The 21,771-nt window shown below is 44.5% G+C and overlaps 1 protein-coding gene across 3 annotated transcripts in view; it reads left to right on the plus strand.

Moving 5' to 3' along the window:
* The window catches only part of myo1d (myosin 1D), a 68,032-nt gene continuing 46,261 nt past the window's right edge, over positions 1 to 21,771 (plus strand). For 2 of the 3 annotated variants that reach the window (XM_067487305.1, XM_067487307.1), the window contains exons 1-11: positions 1 to 612; positions 15,682 to 15,890; positions 16,243 to 16,336; positions 17,457 to 17,622; positions 17,737 to 17,790; positions 18,088 to 18,183; positions 18,656 to 18,772; positions 19,278 to 19,481; positions 19,880 to 20,025; positions 20,124 to 20,238; positions 20,409 to 20,579. In XM_067487305.1, coding sequence (XP_067343406.1) covers positions 518 to 612; positions 15,682 to 15,890; positions 16,243 to 16,336; positions 17,457 to 17,622; positions 17,737 to 17,790; positions 18,088 to 18,183; positions 18,656 to 18,772; positions 19,278 to 19,481; positions 19,880 to 20,025; positions 20,124 to 20,238; positions 20,409 to 20,579 — 1,467 coding nt within the window. In that variant the 5' untranslated portion in view covers positions 1 to 517. Of the gene's footprint in view, positions 613 to 7,866; positions 8,148 to 15,681; positions 15,891 to 16,242; positions 16,337 to 17,456; positions 17,623 to 17,736; positions 17,791 to 18,087; positions 18,184 to 18,655; positions 18,773 to 19,277; positions 19,482 to 19,879; positions 20,026 to 20,123; positions 20,239 to 20,408; positions 20,580 to 21,771 lie in introns of those variants that run through there. The other variant, XM_067487306.1, reaches the window with a different exon arrangement.

Raw genomic sequence — 21,771 nt, forward strand, 5'->3', positions numbered from 1 at the left:
GGGGCATCATGGGAACGCGGCCCGAGCCCTGCGGTTTTCCTCCGAACTTAGAGGTGGCCTCGTCATGGCAGAAATATGCATCCGAAAGAGTGAGGCGGTGGTCTTCACGCATATTTGCGATGCTTTCCAGCTGACACACGGGGCCGGTCTGACCAGCACCTCTCCACACGGCGGAGGGGCGGGGCTTCGACTCCTATTGGTGGATGGTCGGTGTGGACGACAGGAGACAAACTCCAGGAAAAGCGGACGCCGCTGGCGCACGATGTGAGGGGACGAGGACACTTTGTACGGACGTTGGACTTCTAAGAGGCAACGCCTTCGTGTACTTCCACTCCCAAAAGCTCCGAGGGGGTTTGTGTTTCACCATGAGCGAAAGTCCACTTTGACTTGAAGCGCACGGATGAAAACGGGGGAGGAGGAGCTCGGAGAAGCCGCCAGCGCTCACCTTTAATCAGCACTTCAAAGCACCTCGGTGAAAGTGGTTTCCCACGACTTTCGGTGAGACGGACGTCGAAACATGGCCGAACACGAGAGCCTGGAGTTTGGCAAAGCCGATTTTGTGCTTCTGGACAACGTGTCCATGGAAGACTTCATGGCCAACTTAAAACTCAGGTGAGTCTCCCGTGCAGCGGCCGTTCACCTGTTCCAGTCGGAGAGTGGTATTATAACTGTACATGAGCAGCAATGTGTCTTTCCTTTCTCATTCAGCTCCTCAACAGGTGCATCGTCCCGTTACCGCTTGAAATGAGCGGACAGGACTTGCGTGGCACTTACGCAAATGCGATCACTGCACCTGTGTTAGTTTTCACTCCCACGTGGGAAATCTCTGCGAGGCGGCCACAACGCGTCCGTAGTAACGGGAGGTCGCTGAGCCCATGTAAAACAGTCCGCATTCCTTTACGATGCCTTCTTTCGACCAAACCGGTTAATCCATTTGGAAATATGCGGAGTGAGACTCCACCCAAGCTGCGTGCGCCGCGCATCAAGCGCGATGTTAGACACGCTTTGTGAATGGAGGAGGAGGAGGAAGGGGGCGATAACATGGCATTTTACATGAAGGGCCAACTAATGTCATTTTCCTCTGCAGCGCCCTGTGGTTGCAGACAGTGTTGTTCGGCTGATTTTAGCAGGAGAAACGTCAAATAAGTGCGTGTACATGTTCAAAATGATGGTACAGTGCACGCAGGTGCAAAATACTCCACGCCATTAAGTAAGTTATGTAAGATGCCTTTGAAGTAGAGTAAAATGTCCTGGTGATTTTTCTTCAGTATCAGATTTAACAATGACGTACATGGTAAGAAAACAACCAAGTGGTTCAACAGGTTTCATCGGTTGTTGAGTAAACATTTTAAGGAATGTGAGGATGCAGGTTGCTCGGCCCTTTAGATGAAGAGATGCCGTCCACACCAAAGTGTTTCTGATTCTTTTTCCAGCTTTTATGTTTATTACTTAACACAGTATTTACATTCAGTGTGTGTGTGTGTGTGTGTGTGTGTGTGTTTATTTCTTACATCCTCAGAGTTCCTGTAAATCTGAACTTATTAGGATACAGATCACAATTGAGGTTTGGCAGCTTATAAAAGGCGACCTTTCATTTACCTCTGTCTTCAAAGTCAGCAGTTACCTTTTTGAGTATCAATAGATTTTAACTGTTCTTTGCTTAGTTGAATGGTCAAACAAGTTTTCTGCTTTCACTATGGAAATGAGCAGGTCTACATTTCCCTCGTGCTTCGGCACCAGTTGCCCGTAGGCAAAATGATCGCTTGTAGATAAATCTCATGCTGGCTATTATATCAAATGTTTGGCTACTGGCATCAAAGCCACTCACTTTTAGTTCTGATTCTGAACTCAGTGCTGGTCTTCAAAGGCTAAGAATGTTTATTTCTGTTTTCTGAACTATTCAGACTTATTAGGCAAAATGTTGACTTCTCTTCTCCAGCTCCACCACCTCCCTGGCTTCAGTCATCTGCTTACATGGCTTCTTGTTGTTATGCTGATGACACACAGCTCTTCCCGTCTTTTTCACCCGATGACTCCATTGTGCATTTTGACTTGTATTTAGAGAGAGACACACACACACACACACACACACATACACACCGCCTCGTGCCGGCAATGGTCCTACCTTGTCCTACTGATGGAACTACCACTCAAACCTCTCCAGATGATTCAAAATATTCAGTCAGCCAAAAAAATTCACCTGTCACACCACTGACTGGTCACATCTGTACACTGGCTTCTATTGGCTGCTCCCATCAGAGTAAAAGCTCAGACTCCCTTATCCACGTCTACAGTCCCTGTTGCCACAGCAAAGCTCTTCACCTCAGTCAGTGTGTTGACATGGACTTAAGTAACCAGGGTACAGTCTGTTTTCTCAGGAAAGCTGATATCTTACGCGTTATCTAAACAACAGAAGCTGATTTATGAATTTGGGGTTGGGGATTAGGGAAAGTTGATTTCCCAGGTAGATTCCTGTCGGAGAACGCCGATTTCTCTGCCATGTTTACGCGTAATCCTGTTTCTAATCAGCCTTCGCCACCTGTGCATGTGCGACAACGGGCTGCAGACAGGAACATGAAGTCGTGGGAGAGAACGTGAACGGGGCGATGCCTCCTCATATTTAAATCAGTCTCGCACAAAGTTCCTCATAGAAGTTTTCCCCGCAGATCGTTTAAATTCAGACGGTTCCTGTTGTGGATCTGATTTTTCTCCCCCTGTGCCATCACCCTGCTGCAACACAAACGCGCAACACAAACGCACACACAAAAATATAAGTCAGAAAGTAGCCGTTTCTGTCACACATGGAGGAAGAGGAGGAGAAATCAGGCTACTCTTCTGCTGCACATATGCGCAGATTTCTTAAGTGCATGTAAACCCAGTCAATGATGTCATGGGGGGGGGGGGGGAAGCTGCCTAGTCTCCACACTCAGCAGCCGCCCTCCCAATATTCAAAATGGAGCTCTTCCAAAACTGCACTCAATTATTTTTCAAATCTGTGATTTTTGGTTCCTTGCTCGCGAGTCATTTACTATAAAGGCTTTTGCTAGTTGAATCAATGTAAAACTTAAGATGTAAACAAGCTCTGAGTTAACATGCAGTATGTGGCAGGAATTACAACTCAGTGCTGTTGATACTATTTGTATTATTACCTCATTTCCTTAGAAAGATAGTATTATTCCTATAGTAAATAAAAAAATTGGACTGTTGGTCAGAGAAAACACTCTGTGTCTTCTGATTGACCAAGATTGAGAAAATAATCAGTGTAAGTGATCATGAGTTGCAGCCTCTTATTTAAATGTGCATATATATGCATCCAAATAAATGTGAGGCTGAAAATGTGAGTATAAATGTAGGTGGGGTTTTTTTTGTTGTTTTTTTTTTAAAGCCATATGTCTTTAATCAGATCAGCTTTAGTGTGAACAGTAGCTCTGGCAGCCAGGCATAAAGCCTCAGGGCTACCAGACGGCACCTGGGCCCCGTTTCCCAGCTCTCTTTCTCTCTCTGTTGATTTTCCCTCGAGCTAGGCAGCTCGGTCCGGAGATGGCGTGTGCAGATTGTTATTTGTGAAGGGTGTGACCAGCAGCCAGAGCTTCCTTTTGTTTTTTTTGTTTTTTTTCTGCTTCTTTTCCTGTGTGGCCTGTGGAGCACGTGTGCCTATGCAAGTGTGTTTGCCTGCATAGGAGTGGATCCCTTGGAACAGAGATGTCGTAGTGCAGTTATCCAAAACAAGTAGTGTACAGTGTCTCCTGGGTATTTTATACAGAGTGCTTGCTGCCCACCACAGCTCAGCTCTGGACCCACTTAACACAATTATTTGGAAGTTTTTACAGCTAGGATATGACCAAACAAGGCAATTATGCATGTGCCTCTTTATACCATCGCCACACACACACACTGTTCACTGTCTCGGCCCAACTTTTGCCCACGCGTGTTCAGACTTCCTCAGTGTGTTAAGTTTGACTAGCAGGTGGCTGAACTGCTGTATGTTGCTGTGTGGTGGCGTTGTACTTGTGTCAAGTCCTCCAGCGGGTGCATGTGATCTGGAAAAGATTGCTTGTTGTGCCCGAGCGCGGCCAGACATGGTCGCTCAAGTTGACATTTACTTTGTTTGACTTGAGGTTGAACTGCGTGGCCTGTTCCACGGAGCCTCCCAGTCTGTAAATAGAGCTGTGCAGATGCCCAGTGTTTCTGCAGAGATGTCTGCTAGGATAATGGCTCACAGTGAATTCCTGCAGGGTCTTGGGAATTTAGCCTGAATTGACCAGGCAGCAGATAAGGTTGGGCCAAAACTCTGCAGCACAGCCCATTGGACCATATGTTTATGTAGGATAATCAACCGCTATGTGATTAAAAATGACTCATGATGGAAAAAATATTGCAAACTGCAGAGTGAAGGGAGTTATAGTATCAAAATACATTTTGGTTTCTGCTTTTTTTGTAACTTTATATTTAACTGATCCCTGCAGGCACAAGCCCCGCAGAGACCTTTCTGGCAGCACTGATGCCACAGGGGTTTGATCACAGGAAGCTATTTAATACTCGCAGCAGTGAGTGCTGTAGGTTTGACCGTCCTGTAAAATGTCCACAAGTCAGTCGCAGATTTGCTGCTGCTAAATGTCTTTATATGGCAGCATGTAGGAATCCAGGAAAAAAGGAGATATTGCTGCAAAACCGCTGTCTCCCAAATAATGTTGGAATGACTTTTAATATTCAAAAACATGCAGCCGTGCCTGAGCTTGACTGACTGTTTTTGTGTGGACGAATGAAAGTTGGTCAAGTGGAACATGACGGGCTTTGCAGGACTAGGAGTTTGTTTTCATCTCACTGGAGAACATGATTCCTGCGTATAATACACGGCCTGTGCAGGCCGAGGCTGAGTCAGGCCTCGCGTGTACTAAGGACCACTTTCTGTTTCGCTGCAAAAATTTGAACGCTCCAGTTTGTTTGACAGTGTGACCTTCTCTGAGTGATTTGACCTTTGAACCATAATGTGGAGTTGATGAGGGAAGGACCCTGGGCCTCCCCTCTGTGAACAGGAAGTTTCCAATAATATATAGCAGGCCGGCGAAGCAGGAAAGCCGGCATTTCCCCTTCGCTTCCTCCTCGCGTTTCAATGTTTCCTGGAGTTCTTTTACCTCAAACCACAGTAGCACAAAAATCCTACTCTGCGTGTGTGTGCAGACAATTGAGGCACCGAAAGTTAAAGTTGTCACCTTAAAGCTAGTGTTTCACCTGGATATCACCTGGAAAGTATGTGGCTAACTGCAGATAGAACAGAAGAGGTGCGGTGCAGAAACGGTCGGACCGACACTCTTCGTGTTTCTCCTGCAGAGCAAACAAAGGGATCAAAGTACCCGATGTGACTCAGGTAGAGTAAAGCTTGCCAGGGAGAGAAACCTGATGTCAAGGGTTAGACTTTGTACTCCTCCCCCTCCCGTCAGATACGGTCCAGGAAATAGGCTAATCCATTCAGTGAAAGAACCAGTGACACTAAAAACATGGATGTTCAAATGTCAGTTAATATGTCACGGGCCCCTTTAAAGTAAGCAGTGCTGGGATCAGGTATAGAGATGATTTTAGGACCTTCTCGTATCCAGATCCTTCCTTTATTTGCTTTTTGTTTTTCATGCCTTTTATTCATTGGCTGACGCATCCGTATCCTGCAGCAAAGATGAAAGTCATCATTTGTGTGCAGCAGATGCCTCTGAATATGTGATCCCATCCTGCTTATTAAAGTCTTTCCCTCTTTGCGGCGGTCAGTGACTGGAAGAGAAATATTTAAAAGATGGGCGCTGAGATAGATCGTGTTCTGCTTGCCTCTTTGGCTGTAGCCAAGACCAGCAGCAAACGGATGATGGTTACAATCGGGCCCAGAGGGGCACAGAATCTCAGGCAGATGATGGGCTAATTGCACAATAAAACACTGTTGCTTTGATGTTTTTCTAGTTAAATTGTCATGAAAAGTGCGGCATCAGGGCTCGAGACGGGGGATTTCCTGCTAATCATTAAGAAAAAACACTGAAAGTCTCCCCCCGAACGGCTGGATTTATAGGCGGCTTCTTGAGTAATGCCTCGCAGGCCTGTTCCCCCGCAGTCCAGCAGTGAAAAGTCCAGTCTCGCCACAAGAATTTCCATACAAGCGTCTGTAATCTGAAACACATTGCCATCGCTACATAAACGGGGGCTGTGCTCGCGCAGCTTTCTTCCCCTCTGAAATGAGTCCAACAGTTCTCACAGACGTCTCATTTGTGGACTGGTGGGGTCGGGACCACAGCGTTTAGCACAAGAAGTTTCTTTCCATTTCATCACCACTTTCTCTTCATAACTACAGTAATATATGCAGTATGTGTGTCATGCATATCGCAGTATTTCTCATTAGCTTAATGATGTGAGGTTTAGTAAAGCGGCCTTTAATCTGTAGACATGGTACCATCCATTTATTAGAGGTGATTGGGTTTTAACGTATTGATGCTGATTCGTCCGATCGGGTCTCGCTGAACTTGTGGAGAACATTGAGGTTTTAGTCTCTGTGAAAGTATTCAGATAAGTATGTGATTGAACTGTGCACCCTCACCCTCCACGTTACTGTCGTCTCGGTCGAGGATCTCGTGTTGTTAGGAGCAACATCAAAAGAAGCAGCCTGCAATATTACCCCCAGACGCCTTGTTCCCTGACCCACAAACAAACGAGACACAGCGCGTCCACGCCGCACTCTTCTCTCCTGTCCGAGCCCTAGTCACCGTTGTGGCGTCCCGGCTGGGAATCCCTAATGATGCCCTGCGCTCACGTTGGTTGGTCGGTCGAGTGCGTGTGTGTTTGTCACGGCTGCTTTTCTTGTTTTTGTGGGGCCTGTGATGTCATTCTGTGCTTCCAGCAGTACACTGTGGTATTGTTCTCGTGTCCACCTGTTGGAGCTGTGCCCTGAGCTGCAGCGTGGGTGGAGGAGCTTTACTCACTTTCACAACCACAGCCTCCCATCACATGTGGCACAGGCAGTGCACACAATCACACACATGGGGCTGGACTGTTTGCTGCCACTGTTGAATGCACAGTGTTTACAGAGAGAATGTTTTCTGCTTCATATTCCTCCTTTTGTCTCGCCATGCTGGTATTATCCATCTGTCTGTGTTTGTGAGCTCTGAGCCTTGAAGAAAATCATGGTACTTTCCTGAAATAGCAAAGTGAGTAATGTCTGGCTCTTTTCTTTTTTTCTTTCCTCCGATGCTCCTTTTCCCCAAATCCAACCCGTCATCCCTTTTCATAACCGAGCCTACTTAGAGTTTTTACATCAGTCGCTGCTGGCAAATGTGTCAGAGCTTGAACAGGTTCGGCATTGGAGTAGTGGCAAGGTCCAAAACCCCAATACCATCTCCCCACTTTTGTTTTTTTGGTCCTTTTTTTGCTTTGACTACAAGGATATTTTTAATGAATCGGTGAAGTCATCCTCTCAGTCTGGAAATCTTACTGTAACTGTGTGTGTGTGTGTGTGTGTGTGTGTGTGTAAAGAGCTTTAAGTTTAGTTTATTTTTAGAACATTTAGCCTTTTTAAGGGTTACAAATAGGTTTTACGGTTCAGCTTAAAATTGAGGTAAGAGGCCGAGGGGGTGCGTCATTTCAGTGCGCGCAAACATTTAGTCATAAAAGTACAAGTGTGTGTGTGTTTGTAAATGGGTGTGCTGCGTGGCTGTGATCCCAGTCCGCAAAGAAAGGAGGACCAGACTGGCTGTTTACACATGGCTCTCATTTCCCCAAAGCACCCAGACCTGTGAGCCTCATGAGAACATCCTGTAGTGTTAATGGGAGGAACACAAGTGGCGTTCAAGCATGGCCTCATGTAATTGTGCCTGTTGCTACCACTTGAAGAAGAATTGCTCTGCTGGGTGCATGCAGGACACGTGTTAACGTTAGTTAAATAATCCCCTGTTGCTATAAATGCCAATGAAATGTCTAAATCCGGGTTGGCTTCCATTTCTGATCACATGGATCAGGTGCGTTCTGTCAATCAGAAGCTGGAAGATGATCGTTGTGCAGGGATAGTTGATGTCGATGTCTAAATCCTGGCTGAACACACCAAGTGGATGCAGAGGTGAAGAGGCTTTTACAGAAAAGTACCTGGTCCGATAGACGGAAATCCCGTGGAGACCATGGTAACCATCATCAGCTGTATGAAGTCTGTATCAACATTTTGTCATATTTCTGCTAATAACTTACAAATGTGATAAGAGTTGAAACAAATGATTTATGGAATAAGCAGTTGACAATATGCAGCTATTTGTGTGATTTAATATTTGTCGGTGCACACTTCTCAAACCGTGGTCTAAAAAGATGAGGACATTTTGAACTTGTTTTGTCCAACATCTAATCAGTTTTAATGTTCATGTAGCCTTTAGTGGTTTTCCACCCTGTTCCTCAGGGACCCCGGCTCTGCTGTGTGTTTCCCTGCCCACTGCTCATTACCCAGATCAGGTGTTTTTAGTCAATCAGAAGCTGGAAGATGCCATCTTAGTTGAGGGTGGAGGGGGGGAAGACAAAGTGAATGGATGTCTTCCAGCATCTGATTGATTGAACACACCTGACCCAAATAATGAGCAGTGAATAATGCAGAGAGAAGTTGGAAACACGCAGGCCATAAAGTTCATTATGAAGTAGAATAAGAGGAATAAAAACGGGAACATCAACAGCATTTTTTTTTTTATCACATGCTTGTGTGGACGGAGAGAGGGTCGGCCTCTCTCTTTCAGATTGGAGATCATTGATTAGATTAGAGAGTTTTTTTCTATCTGATTTTTAAAAAAAAAGATCAAGGTCATAGTGGCATTAAAAAGGTGTGTTTTTGGTTTGGGTTTTCTTAAGCTGTGTTTATTTAAATGTTTACCATGAGGATTTTTAAGTCTTGAGTGTGAAGACAGTTGTGACACAATGTGCCTCCTCGCTTCAGGCCTTTTGCAGAGCTACTGTTCTGGGAGCATTCAAACTACCTCTTGTAATTTTGGGAGAAGCTTGACATGGGTCTGTGGCTGGTGGATTTGTTGTTCTGATGTGCTGCGTCTAATACAAACGGTGTGGGAGCTGCTGTTTATCGCTAAGCAGCCAGCGGAAAATCCCCCAACGCACAGCCAGGATGTCTGATGGCTGCGGAGCGTGAACAAGCCCGTCACACTGTAAATAAACAAGTGGAGGGGAAAGGTGGAGCGGAGCATTCCTGGTCGGCCCCTGACGGGGAGACTACAGCATCTGAGTCGAGCAGCCGTTCTCACAGACGGACAGCTACACGTCGCAGTGACTCTGTACTGTGACAGAGGCCTCTTTACCCATGTTCCCTACAAAAGTCTCCTAATGTACAGCGTGATGTGAGTTGTGTGTCATGTGGATGCAGTGAGATGAGTTGTGGGTGACAAACTAAGCCTCAGCTTTTAGGCCACATCTGTTTTTACCAAATTAACAACGTGCTGAATTCGCTTTTAGCCGTTCTGCTTGCATGTAACACACAAACGTCCAGACAGCTGTCGCCGGCTTATTGTGATGCTTAAAGCTACAGTGTGCCGCATCTTTCACGTGTTTTATTATAGACGTACAAAGCATTGGACAACACTGGCAGAGATGTTCGAATCTACATGTTTCTGACAGAGAAGAGCAATGAATTTTGCAGCCGCCGATTCCTTGTAATGACGACTGCCTGAAGGGCAGTGCAGAGCAGTTTCCGAGCAGGTAGCTAAAGCTGCACACTTTAAGAATCATTCAGAGTGGTGTCCTTAGAGTGTGTGTGTGTGTTTGTGTCATACTGAAGTGTAAAATGTTTACGTGTGGCTGAGTTTAAAATTGCATTTGTAGCAGTTTTCCTGTTGTCCAATCAGAGCTGTTCTCACTGCATCCGACTACTGTACATCAACATCTTCACTCATATTGAGCTTGCTGCTTTTGGTTCTAGTTTAAGCAGCACATGTCTCTGCTACTATCTGGAAAACTGGATTCAACACATTTCTGACTGTTTGGGTGTTTTAGTTTATGACTCTCTTCTGTGACAAGTTTGCATGGGGGGAAGAGGAGGGATTGTTTGTGAGAAAATGTCATAAAGTGCTTGTGCTCCTCCCTAAGTTAACCATTAAAAAAGACCCACCCAGACATGATTGGAGACAGCGGTTGTATTTGACTTTGCTCTGTAATTCCCTTTGTAGGGCAGTGTGCACATATGTCTGTATACGTACAGTTAAACACACTCTGTGTGTGTGTGTGTGTGTGTGTGTGTGTGTGTGTGTGTGTGGATGGCATTACAGCTCTTCTGGCTTTTTCAGGGCAGACAAAGTTATTTGGGAGAAGAAAAATGAAAAAAAAAAACCCAGTTTGGTGTAAGATGAATGCTTACAGTCACTTTTTAACTTCAGGGCTCAGCTGTTTTTGTGCATGTGCCTGAGCTGCAGTGGATGCCACTGTGTGTTTGCATGCACAGAAACATGCACTGCAAATTCTAATTAGTTAACCTCATTTCAAAAAGCATGCAAAGCGATGAAGTTGAAGAAAAGTGGAAAGGTTTATCAAGTTAGTTCAAACAACAAAAACACACTGCACAGTTCTTGAAGACGTAATTAAGGTAAAATATTGTTGAAAGAGCCTCTTTTGTTGCTGCTTGTGTTAATGTACCTAGTTTTAACACTTGTTTTTATTTACTCACAAACAATACGTTAAGGGGGTTTAACCTCTAACCTGAGGAAAACTAGTGCACATTGTTGATAACTGAGTGACATTAACCAAATACTGTAAGTTGGGGCAGCTAACTGGGTTTTATGGTGTGGTGGCGATGCCAAGCACTTTCTATTACTGTGATCAGTGTTTGTTTGCAGGTCAGGACCTTCATGTTAACACTGGCTTCTGGAGCTTGGAGCACATGTTGTAGAGTTTTTCTTTTTTACTGAAGACTGCGTGCATTTTATGCTACTGGTCAAGAAGAAACGTCCTGCAACAAGACGTGGGCACCTCTTGCATAGTTCCTCGAGGGTTAGCCTGGGATGGGGGTGTGCACTGTGCCCTGGTGAGAGTCGAACACAAACCATCAGATTTTCTTACCCTTCATCTCTATTCTGCGTGCCTGTCTCAGTCTCCTTGTCTCTGTCCCTCACTTCCTGGCATGTCTTTGGGGGGCTCCTTTTGGAAAGCGATCACAGGTCAGACCACTTTAGACACACTTCCCCTCACTGCAGGATGCACAGAAAGATGAAAGGGGCAACTGGACAAAGAAGTTTTCTACTATTAACCGTCTCCAAGCTTCGAGGACTATCAGACTTTGTCTTTAAACCCAAATCTAAGACTTTAATTAATTTTGTGGTGTCAGTTGATCCACAGTCTGAAAATTAAAAAACAAACAAACAAACAGATGTTAAATCTTATTCAGTTTCCATGTACCAATAAATAGGTTTTCTACGAGACTAGAATGTCACATAAGGTTCTCTAATCTCTGTCCTGTGTCTTTTTAAATCCTCCTAAATGAGAGTGGAACAGATGGATTAGCCAACACTGTCTCTCAGCTTGCACGCTCCAGCTCATCTCCTCTGCTCTGCTAAAAGAAAATTGCTCTTTAATTTGGTGTTTTGATGACAGTGATTTACGATTAAACAATGTCCACAGTTGCAATACCGCAAAATGTCCCCATGTCTTCATATCACCCGCACTAGAAGGACAGTATCGCCGTATAATGCATTTGTGCAGTGGCACCAGCTATTCTTACCCTCTGTTATTTACGTCTTCTTCAACTCCTTCTCAGTGTAAAATACATGTACATTCCCTCTGGACCTGGATGGCACACACACCCTCGCATTGAGTAAACCATTGTGGACAGTCCCCCAGAAGCTATTGTGCATGTTCGGTGAGTGGGCAGCTCGCCGTGCCGGCCCGTGCACGGGCGAGACGGAGGGCCTGCCTCAGACAAAGCCCTCCGATTGATGTGTGAACAATGGAGCGGGCGCACAGCAGCCTCCTGACTGAGGAGCTGGGGGGCACAATGGGTCGTTTTCAAGGAGGGAGCCAGCGTGTCAGTGTAGAAAGTACCTTGAACCTTCTGCCTCTTTGCAGTTCTTACTAGCATGTGCAGTATGTTCAGTGTAACTGTGGCTGGTGGCTGCTTTATATACCTTGCTGGGTCATTTCGTTGGATTTTTGTAAAAGCCATTTTAAAATCTAATTCTGTTCAGCTTGTTAGACCGGAATGAATCTAGTTGTGAGGGATTGAGAAAAGTTCTCAGATGCTGTGTCCAATACCACGTTACCTGCATAGGTGGTTTAAAAGTGTTTTTAGATCATTGATGACGACAAAAGTCAAGCAGAACCCGAACTTTGCTTTCCTAAGGTCTTAACACCAACTTACCAACAGTCGTACTCGTGCTTCTCAAGAATATTTTTTTTTAAATGTCATATTTGGTGACATCCGAAGCTTACAAAGTAACTACAACGTTAAGTTTGCTTTGTTATTTTTCCTGTATAGACTCTAGTGTCCATGTTGTCCAGGATCTCACCCTAAAGCTGTGTGTCCTTTTTGTCTTTTCTTTTTGTTATTTTTTGCAAAAGATTATTAAACACTGGTTGCCGCCATATTTGTTTTTGCGGCAGAATTTGCGAGAATTTCCCTTCACGTGGGATTTGCCTCTCTGCCGTGAATTGATGAGGTTTTTACTGTCCAGCCACTCATAGTAGACGCAAAAACAGTTTAGCACTTGTATTGGTACTTGGTACCAGCAAGTATTCAAATGTAAGTACTCGGACATCCTTACTAGTTTCCCATCACACTTAATGGATAAATTAATTGACCCCAGGGTCCATGGTTCGATCCCGGTCCCAGCTATATGTCGAAGTGTCTCTGGGCAAGACACCGAACCCCTAACAGCCCATTCCATACCAGCTGTGCGGTGTCGGTCCAAGCCCGGTGGGAGGGTTGGGTCAGGAAGGGCATCCGGCGTAAAAACTGTGCCAAATCAACACGCGGACAATGATCTGCTGTGGTGACCCTGAACTCACAGGACAAGCCGAAAGAAAAAAACAAAAAAACCCAAAACTTAAATTGTTTTCTCTTTTCCCACAATGCTTGGGGACATTTAGCACCTTGTCCAGCAGACACAAGTTTCCCGTTGTTCTTTTGTTCCAGTGTTTTTAAGGCTTAACAGAAAGTATAAATACTGTTGAGCAAATCAGTACACAGGAGGAAGAGTTAATCCTCGAGGCTAATTCGTACCTTTTTATGTGGAGGTGCACACATTCCTCACATGCTCACTACAAAACGTGATGACAGTAGCAACAAGAAGAAGAAGCCCTCCTTTGTTTGTTGTGTTTGAACAATGTGAAAAAAAAAGTGTGATATACGAAACAAGCAGCTGAAAGTCTGATTTAAGCTTTAATAACCAGGTGTGGTTACGTCTTCCTCTGGTGTGTGGAGGAACGACCATGTACCAGCGTTTAGCTTGTATTTTTATTGGAATGTGACTTTTTACAGATCTGATCTAAAATAACGTCCGTTCATTCAGCAGCACTTTGCAGTTTCAAGACTATTTTTGCTTGTACTGGAAACCTTTCATTTGATGTACCTAAAACATTTACAGGAGACACATAGGCACATATCTGTTTTAAAAAGTCAAAGGTCTAAGACACCGGTTAAAGGTTAAAGTTGTTTTCCTTAACACAATCTATGCGACAACATCAGAGCATTGAGGAATCTGCATCTTTCTTACGTGCTTGATCCATATTTGGCAAGTCTTTAGAGAAACACGAGCACTTAGAGTTTAATTGCTTCAAATCCGCCACCACAACTACTTGACATAGGCGTAATGCACCTCTTTTGGAATAACGTGTTTTTGGCGCTGTTTGCAAGGCAGCAGAGGTTTGGCAGCAGTGAACAAAGCCTTCATTCTTCTCTGCAGAGAAACCTGAATCGAGTCCTGTTTGGAGAGGAAGGAAGTCGGGCAGGCGGCTTTAGGCAGAGCGAGACACATGGATAGAAACGTGTGTGTGTGTGTGTGTGTGAGTGAGAGGAGGGCGCAGAAAGCATTTGGCCACCTGAACGATAGAGTACACCCAGAATCGGGAGCGATACCATGATGCCGCCCTTATTGTTCTGGTTTCGATGTTGAAGCCGGGCTGCAGTGACTCGCTCCCAGCAGCCAGCATTGTTGATGGCTAACGCTGATATCGTAGTACGTGCCAGAGGTGCTGCACCGAGTGGATGTTGATTCACAAACCAAGCGCTCCTATCCTGTAACGTGCAGTGGGCCCGTATACCTCAAAGGTGAATAGGGACTGCTCATTATGAAGGTACAAGACTTGTTAACTTACAGTGACCCTGATTTCACAGTCTGGACATTCAAGCATCATGCAGCTCTAACCCAACCACTTGCTGTACAACAGGGAACTCAAAGCTACGACCTACGACTCGGCCTCACTTTGAATATTTCAGCTCTTTCGCCTTGATCGCTAGGGTTTGGAGCATCTCTTGGAACATGTAACATTCTCAGCTAGTACATTGCTACATGTGCATTATACATAGTGACACGTAGCTGTGTCTTCCACACCAAAACACGTGAAAAAGGACACAGACAAATCATACATTGTGCAATAGAAGCACACGCCAGATGATACAGATAATAGTGCAAAAGAGAAAGTGAAGCAGGATACAACCCTGGACACATCATTGGTGTCACAGTTATTTCCTTGTTGACAGTGATGCGAAGTGTGGAAAAAAGTACCTGTCTCCAGTGAGTTTCTAACACACAAACAGTCCAACACTGGACAGATGTCAGTGTCACATATATCCAGTATAAGCAAAGTCTTTAATATATAATGTTTAGCTGATTGTAAAGTGCATGCAGATTTCATGGTTCTGCGTTTCTGAAGATTAAACACTGAGACGTGCTGTTAATAAATGTAACTATTAACTCATGTCAGTTTGCATTTCCTGCATAATGATTAAACACGAGAGCTGGTATGCAAGTGTTTAAATGACAGCAGGCCCCTCCCAATACAATACAGAGTTTTCACATATATTGCAAGTGTTTGCTCATTTTTATGTTGTAATGCTGTGATATCCTAATTTGAAATGATTTACGATTATTGATTTATCACTAGGCCTTAGAGTTCTAGACTGATACGGTCCAATTTTTAAACTATCCCTACAGTGAGGAAGGTATTAAAACTTTTGGTTGCAATTTTAAAAGACTCTTTTAAAGGGGGAAGAGTGTTTAGCGAGTAAATGTACATTCCCTCTGACTTCCTTATATTAAAAGATTCCTCTGCTTCTAGCTGGAAATATCCTCCAGATGACATCACCCAGAGGAGCTTTTCATCATTAGGAGTTCAGATGATGTGGGAAAGCAGTGTGAAAAACAAGATAACATAAACTGAACTGAAGGTTCATCGGTTTTCAGATAAAAGTAGGGAGATATCTTAATGAAGGGAATTCAGAGAGAACTTCAATGGCATTCATATACATGTGGTACTCGAACTAGACCCAAAGGAAGCAAGTTCGATATCGGTGAAGGCATCATTTTGAGTCTAGCTGGTTTCTCTCTGCTCTCTTCCTCCCGTACGTGTGTAGTTAAAGTAATTTTTTACCCCCCAAAAAAAAGAAATATTTATTATTGATAAAGAAATCACATCCTACAGTAGGTACATTGTCTCACATAAATAAAGCCCATTTCCTGTGCTCAGGTTTGAGAAGGGGAGGATCTACAGCTACATCGGCGAGGTGGTCGTGTCCGTCAATCCGTACCGTGCCATGAACATCTACGGCCGCGACACCGTAGAGCAGTACAAGGGCCGCGAGCTGTACGAGAGGCCGCCACACCTCTTTGCCATTGCTGACGCTGCTTATAAAGCCATGAAGAGGAGGAACAAAGACACGTGCATTGTCATCTCAGGTAGTGCCCCCCCACCCCCCACCCCCCCAGCCCCATTTGTACATTTTACATGTTTCAATGAACATTTGTTTCACAATTCCTGTGAAGATTCCTGAAACTCCAAAGGAGAAAGATATTGACCAATTAGAAACAGTTCACCTGCTTTTTCATTTCTGAAACAAGTATTACATGTAGTTACAAGATGTGTGGCAGCATGTGAGGAGAGGATGAAGCACCACTCAGTGGTCAGAGGGGGAACTGAGCGGCTAAAAAAGCCTGATATGCCGGCGTACTAGAGAATGATGTCACTAAAGTGTGTGGTATGATTTGAATATTTCTCTTACGCAGTAGAGATTTTTGTTTTCCTTTGCAGGGGAAAGTGGAGCAGGAAAGACAGAAGCCAGCAAGTACATAATGCAATACATTGCTGCTATCACCAACCCTAATCAGAGGGCTGAAGTTGAAAGGTGAGCTGCTGTTATTAATAAGGTGCCACATTCACACGATATTCTACTTTATGGTGTAAAAAGAGTGAAAAGTATAGAATTTCTACCAGGGGAACAAAGGTCACCTTTTCTGTCTTATCACAGCTACTTATTGATAGAAGTAAATAAAAGTCATATTCCAGGAAATAATCAAATGTTTGGCCATAAAGATGATAGTCAGATAAAGTCTCTGATAAGTGTGTCAGTGGGGGCGGGGCCAGCTGAGAGACTGTCAGTGTTAGTGGGTTGAAATCCTCCGGATGGAAATAAAAAGCATAACAGGAGATGAGCTTTGAGGAAAAGAAAGCAAAAAGCAGTTCAGCGATAATCGTGGAGTTTAGTGCATGGAACAGGTCAACCAGGGCATCACAGATAAAATGTACATGTACCCAGCGTGCACCGCTCCTCATCTGCCACTGTGCACGGACTCAACGCAGCAGAAGGCCTAATAACGCCGGGTTGAACTTCAGCGGTCTGAACTAAATAGAACTTGGAATCATCATCAGAACTTGCTGATGTTTGTCACCACACTTTATAACTTTAGATAGTGTTGTGTGAGACGGTCATTAGCCTTAGTCATAAAACTGAGGCCATAGCGCCTTTGTTTTTTTCTATTTTTTACAGCTTGTGCGAAAGCTGCTAATCAAGCACCTCTAGATTTTTATAGTTGATTAAAATAAGTCTCGGTCATGTGTTGCATCTGGGAAAACAGGAGTGAAATGATGAACTCTCACAGACAGACAGACTCATTCCACCCCATCTTCTTCTCCTGGTCGGTCCCAGCATGTTGTTGCATGTCTGTTATCAAGGTGGATCAGATATCTGCATCTGTTATCATGACAGTAGGTGTCAGACGTACCACTGAGTATCACTTGTTAACAGAAGTGCATGCTGCAAAAATGCAAATCACAAACTGCTGAGCCCAGTCAAATTAGCATTTTTTTTATAGGCCTGAGAAATTGACAAAAGCAGGACTCGCGGTCCAGCAGACTTGATTGCAGCCTCCTGCCTCGCTGTATTAGCACGTGTGGGTCTGTAGATGGTGTGTTTTCACCACACACACACGCGATGCCTTATTAAAAGGGATCCTGGCTTCTCACAGGGTAAAAAACATGCTGCTGAAATCCAACTGTGTCCTGGAGGCCTTCGGCAACGCCAAGACCAACCGCAACGACAACTCCAGCCGCTTCGGCAAATACATGGACATCAACTTCGACTTCAAGGGGGACCCCATCGGGGGCCACATCAACAACTACCTGCTGGAGAAGGTAAAGCCACGTGAAAGAGTTCTACCTGTACTTACGCGTTGCACGTAATGTTGGTTCAAATGATTAATGGCTTTAACTTTCCTGTTTGTGTGCATCCCCACCCCCCCATCACAGTCCAGAGTGATCTTCCAGCAGGAGGGAGAAAGGAGCTTTCATTCATTCTACCAGGTAAACGTTGGTGTGCACCCGTGTCTCGTCATTTGATTTCTGCAATTGAGCATGTGAGTGAGCTCAGGAGCAGGGTCGTGACTGTCGCCACATTTCTGAGTCAGCAGACCTTTTGTTCCTGTGTGTAGGAGTAGAGTGAGTTGAAAATGAGGCCTCTGTTTGTATTGGACATTTGAGAAATTCGGAGAGATCTCAAATGAACGTAAATGATGGAAAGACCTTTGCACTACATAAAAAAAAAAAAAAACACAACAAAATTGTATTGTGAATAAAGTGTCCATGTCTTTTTGCCACCAGCTGCTCAGAGGAGCCCCAGAATCCCTATTACGCTCCCTTCACATCCAGAAAGACCCAACAGCCTACAACTACATCAAAGTCGGAGGCCAACTGAAGGTACTACTTACAGTTCTGCACAGTCACACTATGAGGATTTAGCTCGTGTGTGTGTAGGATATCAGGGAGAAAATAAATACCACTGTACGTATGAGGTTCTGCATGTACTGTAGGTGTGGTGGCCTGAAAGGTGTTTTAATTAAGACCTCTGCTGTGCAGTTGCCGTCTTTGCGGGAGCTTAATAAGCAGGAACAAAACCACTTGAGAAACAAACAACCTGACGTCATGGAACCTGATGCATCCAAACAGCAGCTCCTGCACACTGTGTGCCCTGTTTTGATGGCCACACGTCATAATTCAGTTTCAATTTTAAATGGAATTTAATTTGGCATCCCAGCAGGGCCGGTTGAAGGAAAGACAGGAAGTACATTAAGATTGATATTTGCTACAGAGAGAGAAAATGCACCGTTAAAAAAACAGAATGCTGCTTTGAAAGCTCTCATGTTGTCACTTCTCCTTTCTCCGTCCCAAGTCCTGCATCAACGACGGAGCCGATTTCAAAGCTGTGGCCGATGCCATGAAAGTGATCGGCTTCACGGGGGACGAGGTTCAGACGGTTTACAAGATCCTGGCCACCATCCTACATCTGGTACGAACTGATGAAACCAAATGCCGGCTCGGTTCTTAGGGGATTTCTGTGCACAGATTTTGGAGTAATGTGTATCACTGTGTGCTCTGCCCAGTGCAGATACAACTTGTAATTAACCTTAATACATTTCCCTGAAATATTATTATAGTGTAGAGTAAGTGGAAGTCATTCTAACACAGGTATTACCAGCAGTTGCTTACTGTGAACATTTTTCTTATGTTTCTCTGCAGAAAACAATTCACATATTTGCAGCTAAACTGCAGTTTGATGAGTGGAACATACTCTGGCAATATTAGTAATTTCTTAGAAGTCTCCACTTTCTCTCCATTTTCCATGAAATACGTCCTTTCCAATAATCCAATCCAATGAGAAATAAACTACCAAGAATTACTTAGTAGTTGTTTTTTTTTTTTTAAGTTTTACACACAAATAGAAATGTAGGAATGCAAGTGTATGCACAGTAAAACAATGCGCTAAGGCATAAGCTGAACTCTCTCTACCCCAGGGGAACTTAACATTTGGGGTGGACGGTGACGTGACCTTGATAGAGAACCCAAAGCTGGTGTCCATCATCAGGGAGCTGCTGTCCACCAAAGAGGAAAACGTGGAGAAGGCTCTGCTGTACCGCACCGTGGCCACGGGTCGAGATGTCATCGAGAAGCAGCACACAGCGCAGGAGGCCGGCTACGGACGGGACGCTCTTGCCAAGGTTATTTCTGTGCATGTTGAAAACGATATGCTAACACAACTGCAGTGGGCTGCACACAAAAAAAAGAAACAAAGCACAATATTGATGCCCGGAGGCTTGTGATAAGTACTTGGTGATATTTTTACTGTGTTTTCACACTGATTCACACAAGCATGAGTCACAATGTTGTGACTCCAGACAGAAGCTGGAGACTGTGGAGGAAGCAATGCATGTAGGCAGCTGGAAGAACAGCGCTGACTCACTATGTTGACCTTTGACTCTCAGTGAGACATCTGGAACTTTAAGTGTGTGTGTGTGTTTGTGTCCTGTGCCCTTGAGCAAAGCACTTGTTCACCAGCTAAAACCCAGTTCGTCCGCCCCTGCACCCTTTTTTATGTTTAATGTGGTTTCGTTGTCAGGCCACGTACGAGCGTCTGTTCTGCTGGATTGTGGGGCGTATCAACGACATCATTGAGGTGAAAAACTACGACGCCAAGATCCACGGGAAGAACACCGTCATCGGCGTGCTGGACATCTACGGTTTTGAGATTTTCCAGAACAACAGGTTCGCTCCGGTCCCGACATGAAACGTTTCACTGTGAGTGGAACAATAGTAATTACACTATTAACATCATATTTCATCTTTTCTTTCTGGTGCTGTAGCTTTGAGCAGTTCTGCATCAACTACTGTAATGAGAAGCTGCAGCAGCTGTTCATCCAACTAGTGCTGAAGCAGGAGCAGGAGGAGTATCAGCGAGAAGGCATCCCCTGGAAACATGTATGGAATTTTTGATCCTAGTCTATTTCTACTGCCACTCAATAAATGATGAAGTAAAACTATGAGCATTTATGTCCTCTTTTTATTTGCATGCTCTTGCGAGTGATTTATTTCACGGATTTGTTTTCTCGTACATGTCACATTTTGACCTCGATGTCCCTTGTTGTTAGATCGACTACTTCAATAACCAGATCATCGTGGACTTAGTGGAGCAGCAGCACAAGGGCATCTTCTCTGTGCTGGACGAAGCCTGTATGAATGTGGGCAAAGTCACGGATGAGGTTTTCCTCCAAGGACTCAATGTCAAGCTGGCCAAGCACGCCCACTACACAAGCCGCAAGGTAGGAAACGCAGCTGTAACGGTCTTCTCTGATTGGTCAGTGAAAACCTTTAGATGAGAAATATCTGTGCACCGCATGGTTCTTTATTTTTTTTACTCCAGAGGCTCCATCAGTGCATTTCCTTGTGTGTATGTGTTCTTATACTGTTTCTTAAAATGTATTTATGCATTTGGTCCTTCGGTGTCTGCCTCTTGGGTGTTCTGCAGTATTTGTAGTATTGTTTTACTGATCAGTTTGCACTGAGGTTCTGACACAGGGGCCAAAAAGGGTCCTGGGCCTGTTCAGTAATATACATCTGTTATTAGACATCATACGTTCACTTTGACAGAATACTCCTAAATATATAACATTTGATGTAGTATTTGTATTGAAGAAGTTGCAACTAGAATGTCTTCTTGTACAACTAGTGGTTTTCTCTGATTAAATCACAGATGTGCAAATTATACACTCCCCTCTAATCATATCGGCGTGTAGCTCAGTTGGTAAGGCAGTCGTCCACGGACCACGGGGTCGATCCCCCGTTTCCAGCTTTATGTGGGAGTGTCCTTGGTCAAGACACTCAACGCCAAGTTGCTCCCGGGGGGTCAGGTGAGCACCTTGCATGGTAGCCATCACCACCGGTGTGCGAGTGTGTGGTTGAATGGGTGAATGAGAATCAACATTGTAAAGCGCTTTGGATAAATTACCATATACGTATTGTTTTCAGTGTTTGGCAAAAATAAAGGAATCGGCTTCACTGTTCCAATACTTTTGGAGGGGAGTGTATGTACAAGCTAGAACAATAAACAAATCAACAAAACATTATATAAAGATCTGGCGATATTTGAGTTTGTGACGATGCAGTGATGTGGATGGGATCAGATGGTCTCACAGTAAATGTTGTGAACGTCTCTGATCTGGGGGTCAGTGTGCCGATGGTTAGTTAACCTGCAGAAGGGTTTTTGTTTTCTCATTTGGATAGTTGCGGTTCTCTGTGCAGACACAAGGGGGCATCAGCTGTCAGAGAACCAGCAAGCAGGAGTCTGACTCAACACTTTGCAGGAGTGATGTCACTGTTTGCCAATGGTGGTGCTATGCTAGAATGGGTAGTGGAGGCGATGTATTTACACATTTGTGAAAAGCAGAACTGAGGCGGAGAGAGTGGAATGTGCGACGGTGATGCAGTGAGATGAGTAAAAGAGTGATGACAGTT

Source organism: Channa argus, chromosome 20 (assembly GCF_033026475.1).
Source record: "Channa argus isolate prfri chromosome 20, Channa argus male v1.0, whole genome shotgun sequence".
Classification (NCBI taxonomy): domain Eukaryota; kingdom Metazoa; phylum Chordata; class Actinopteri; order Anabantiformes; family Channidae; genus Channa; species Channa argus.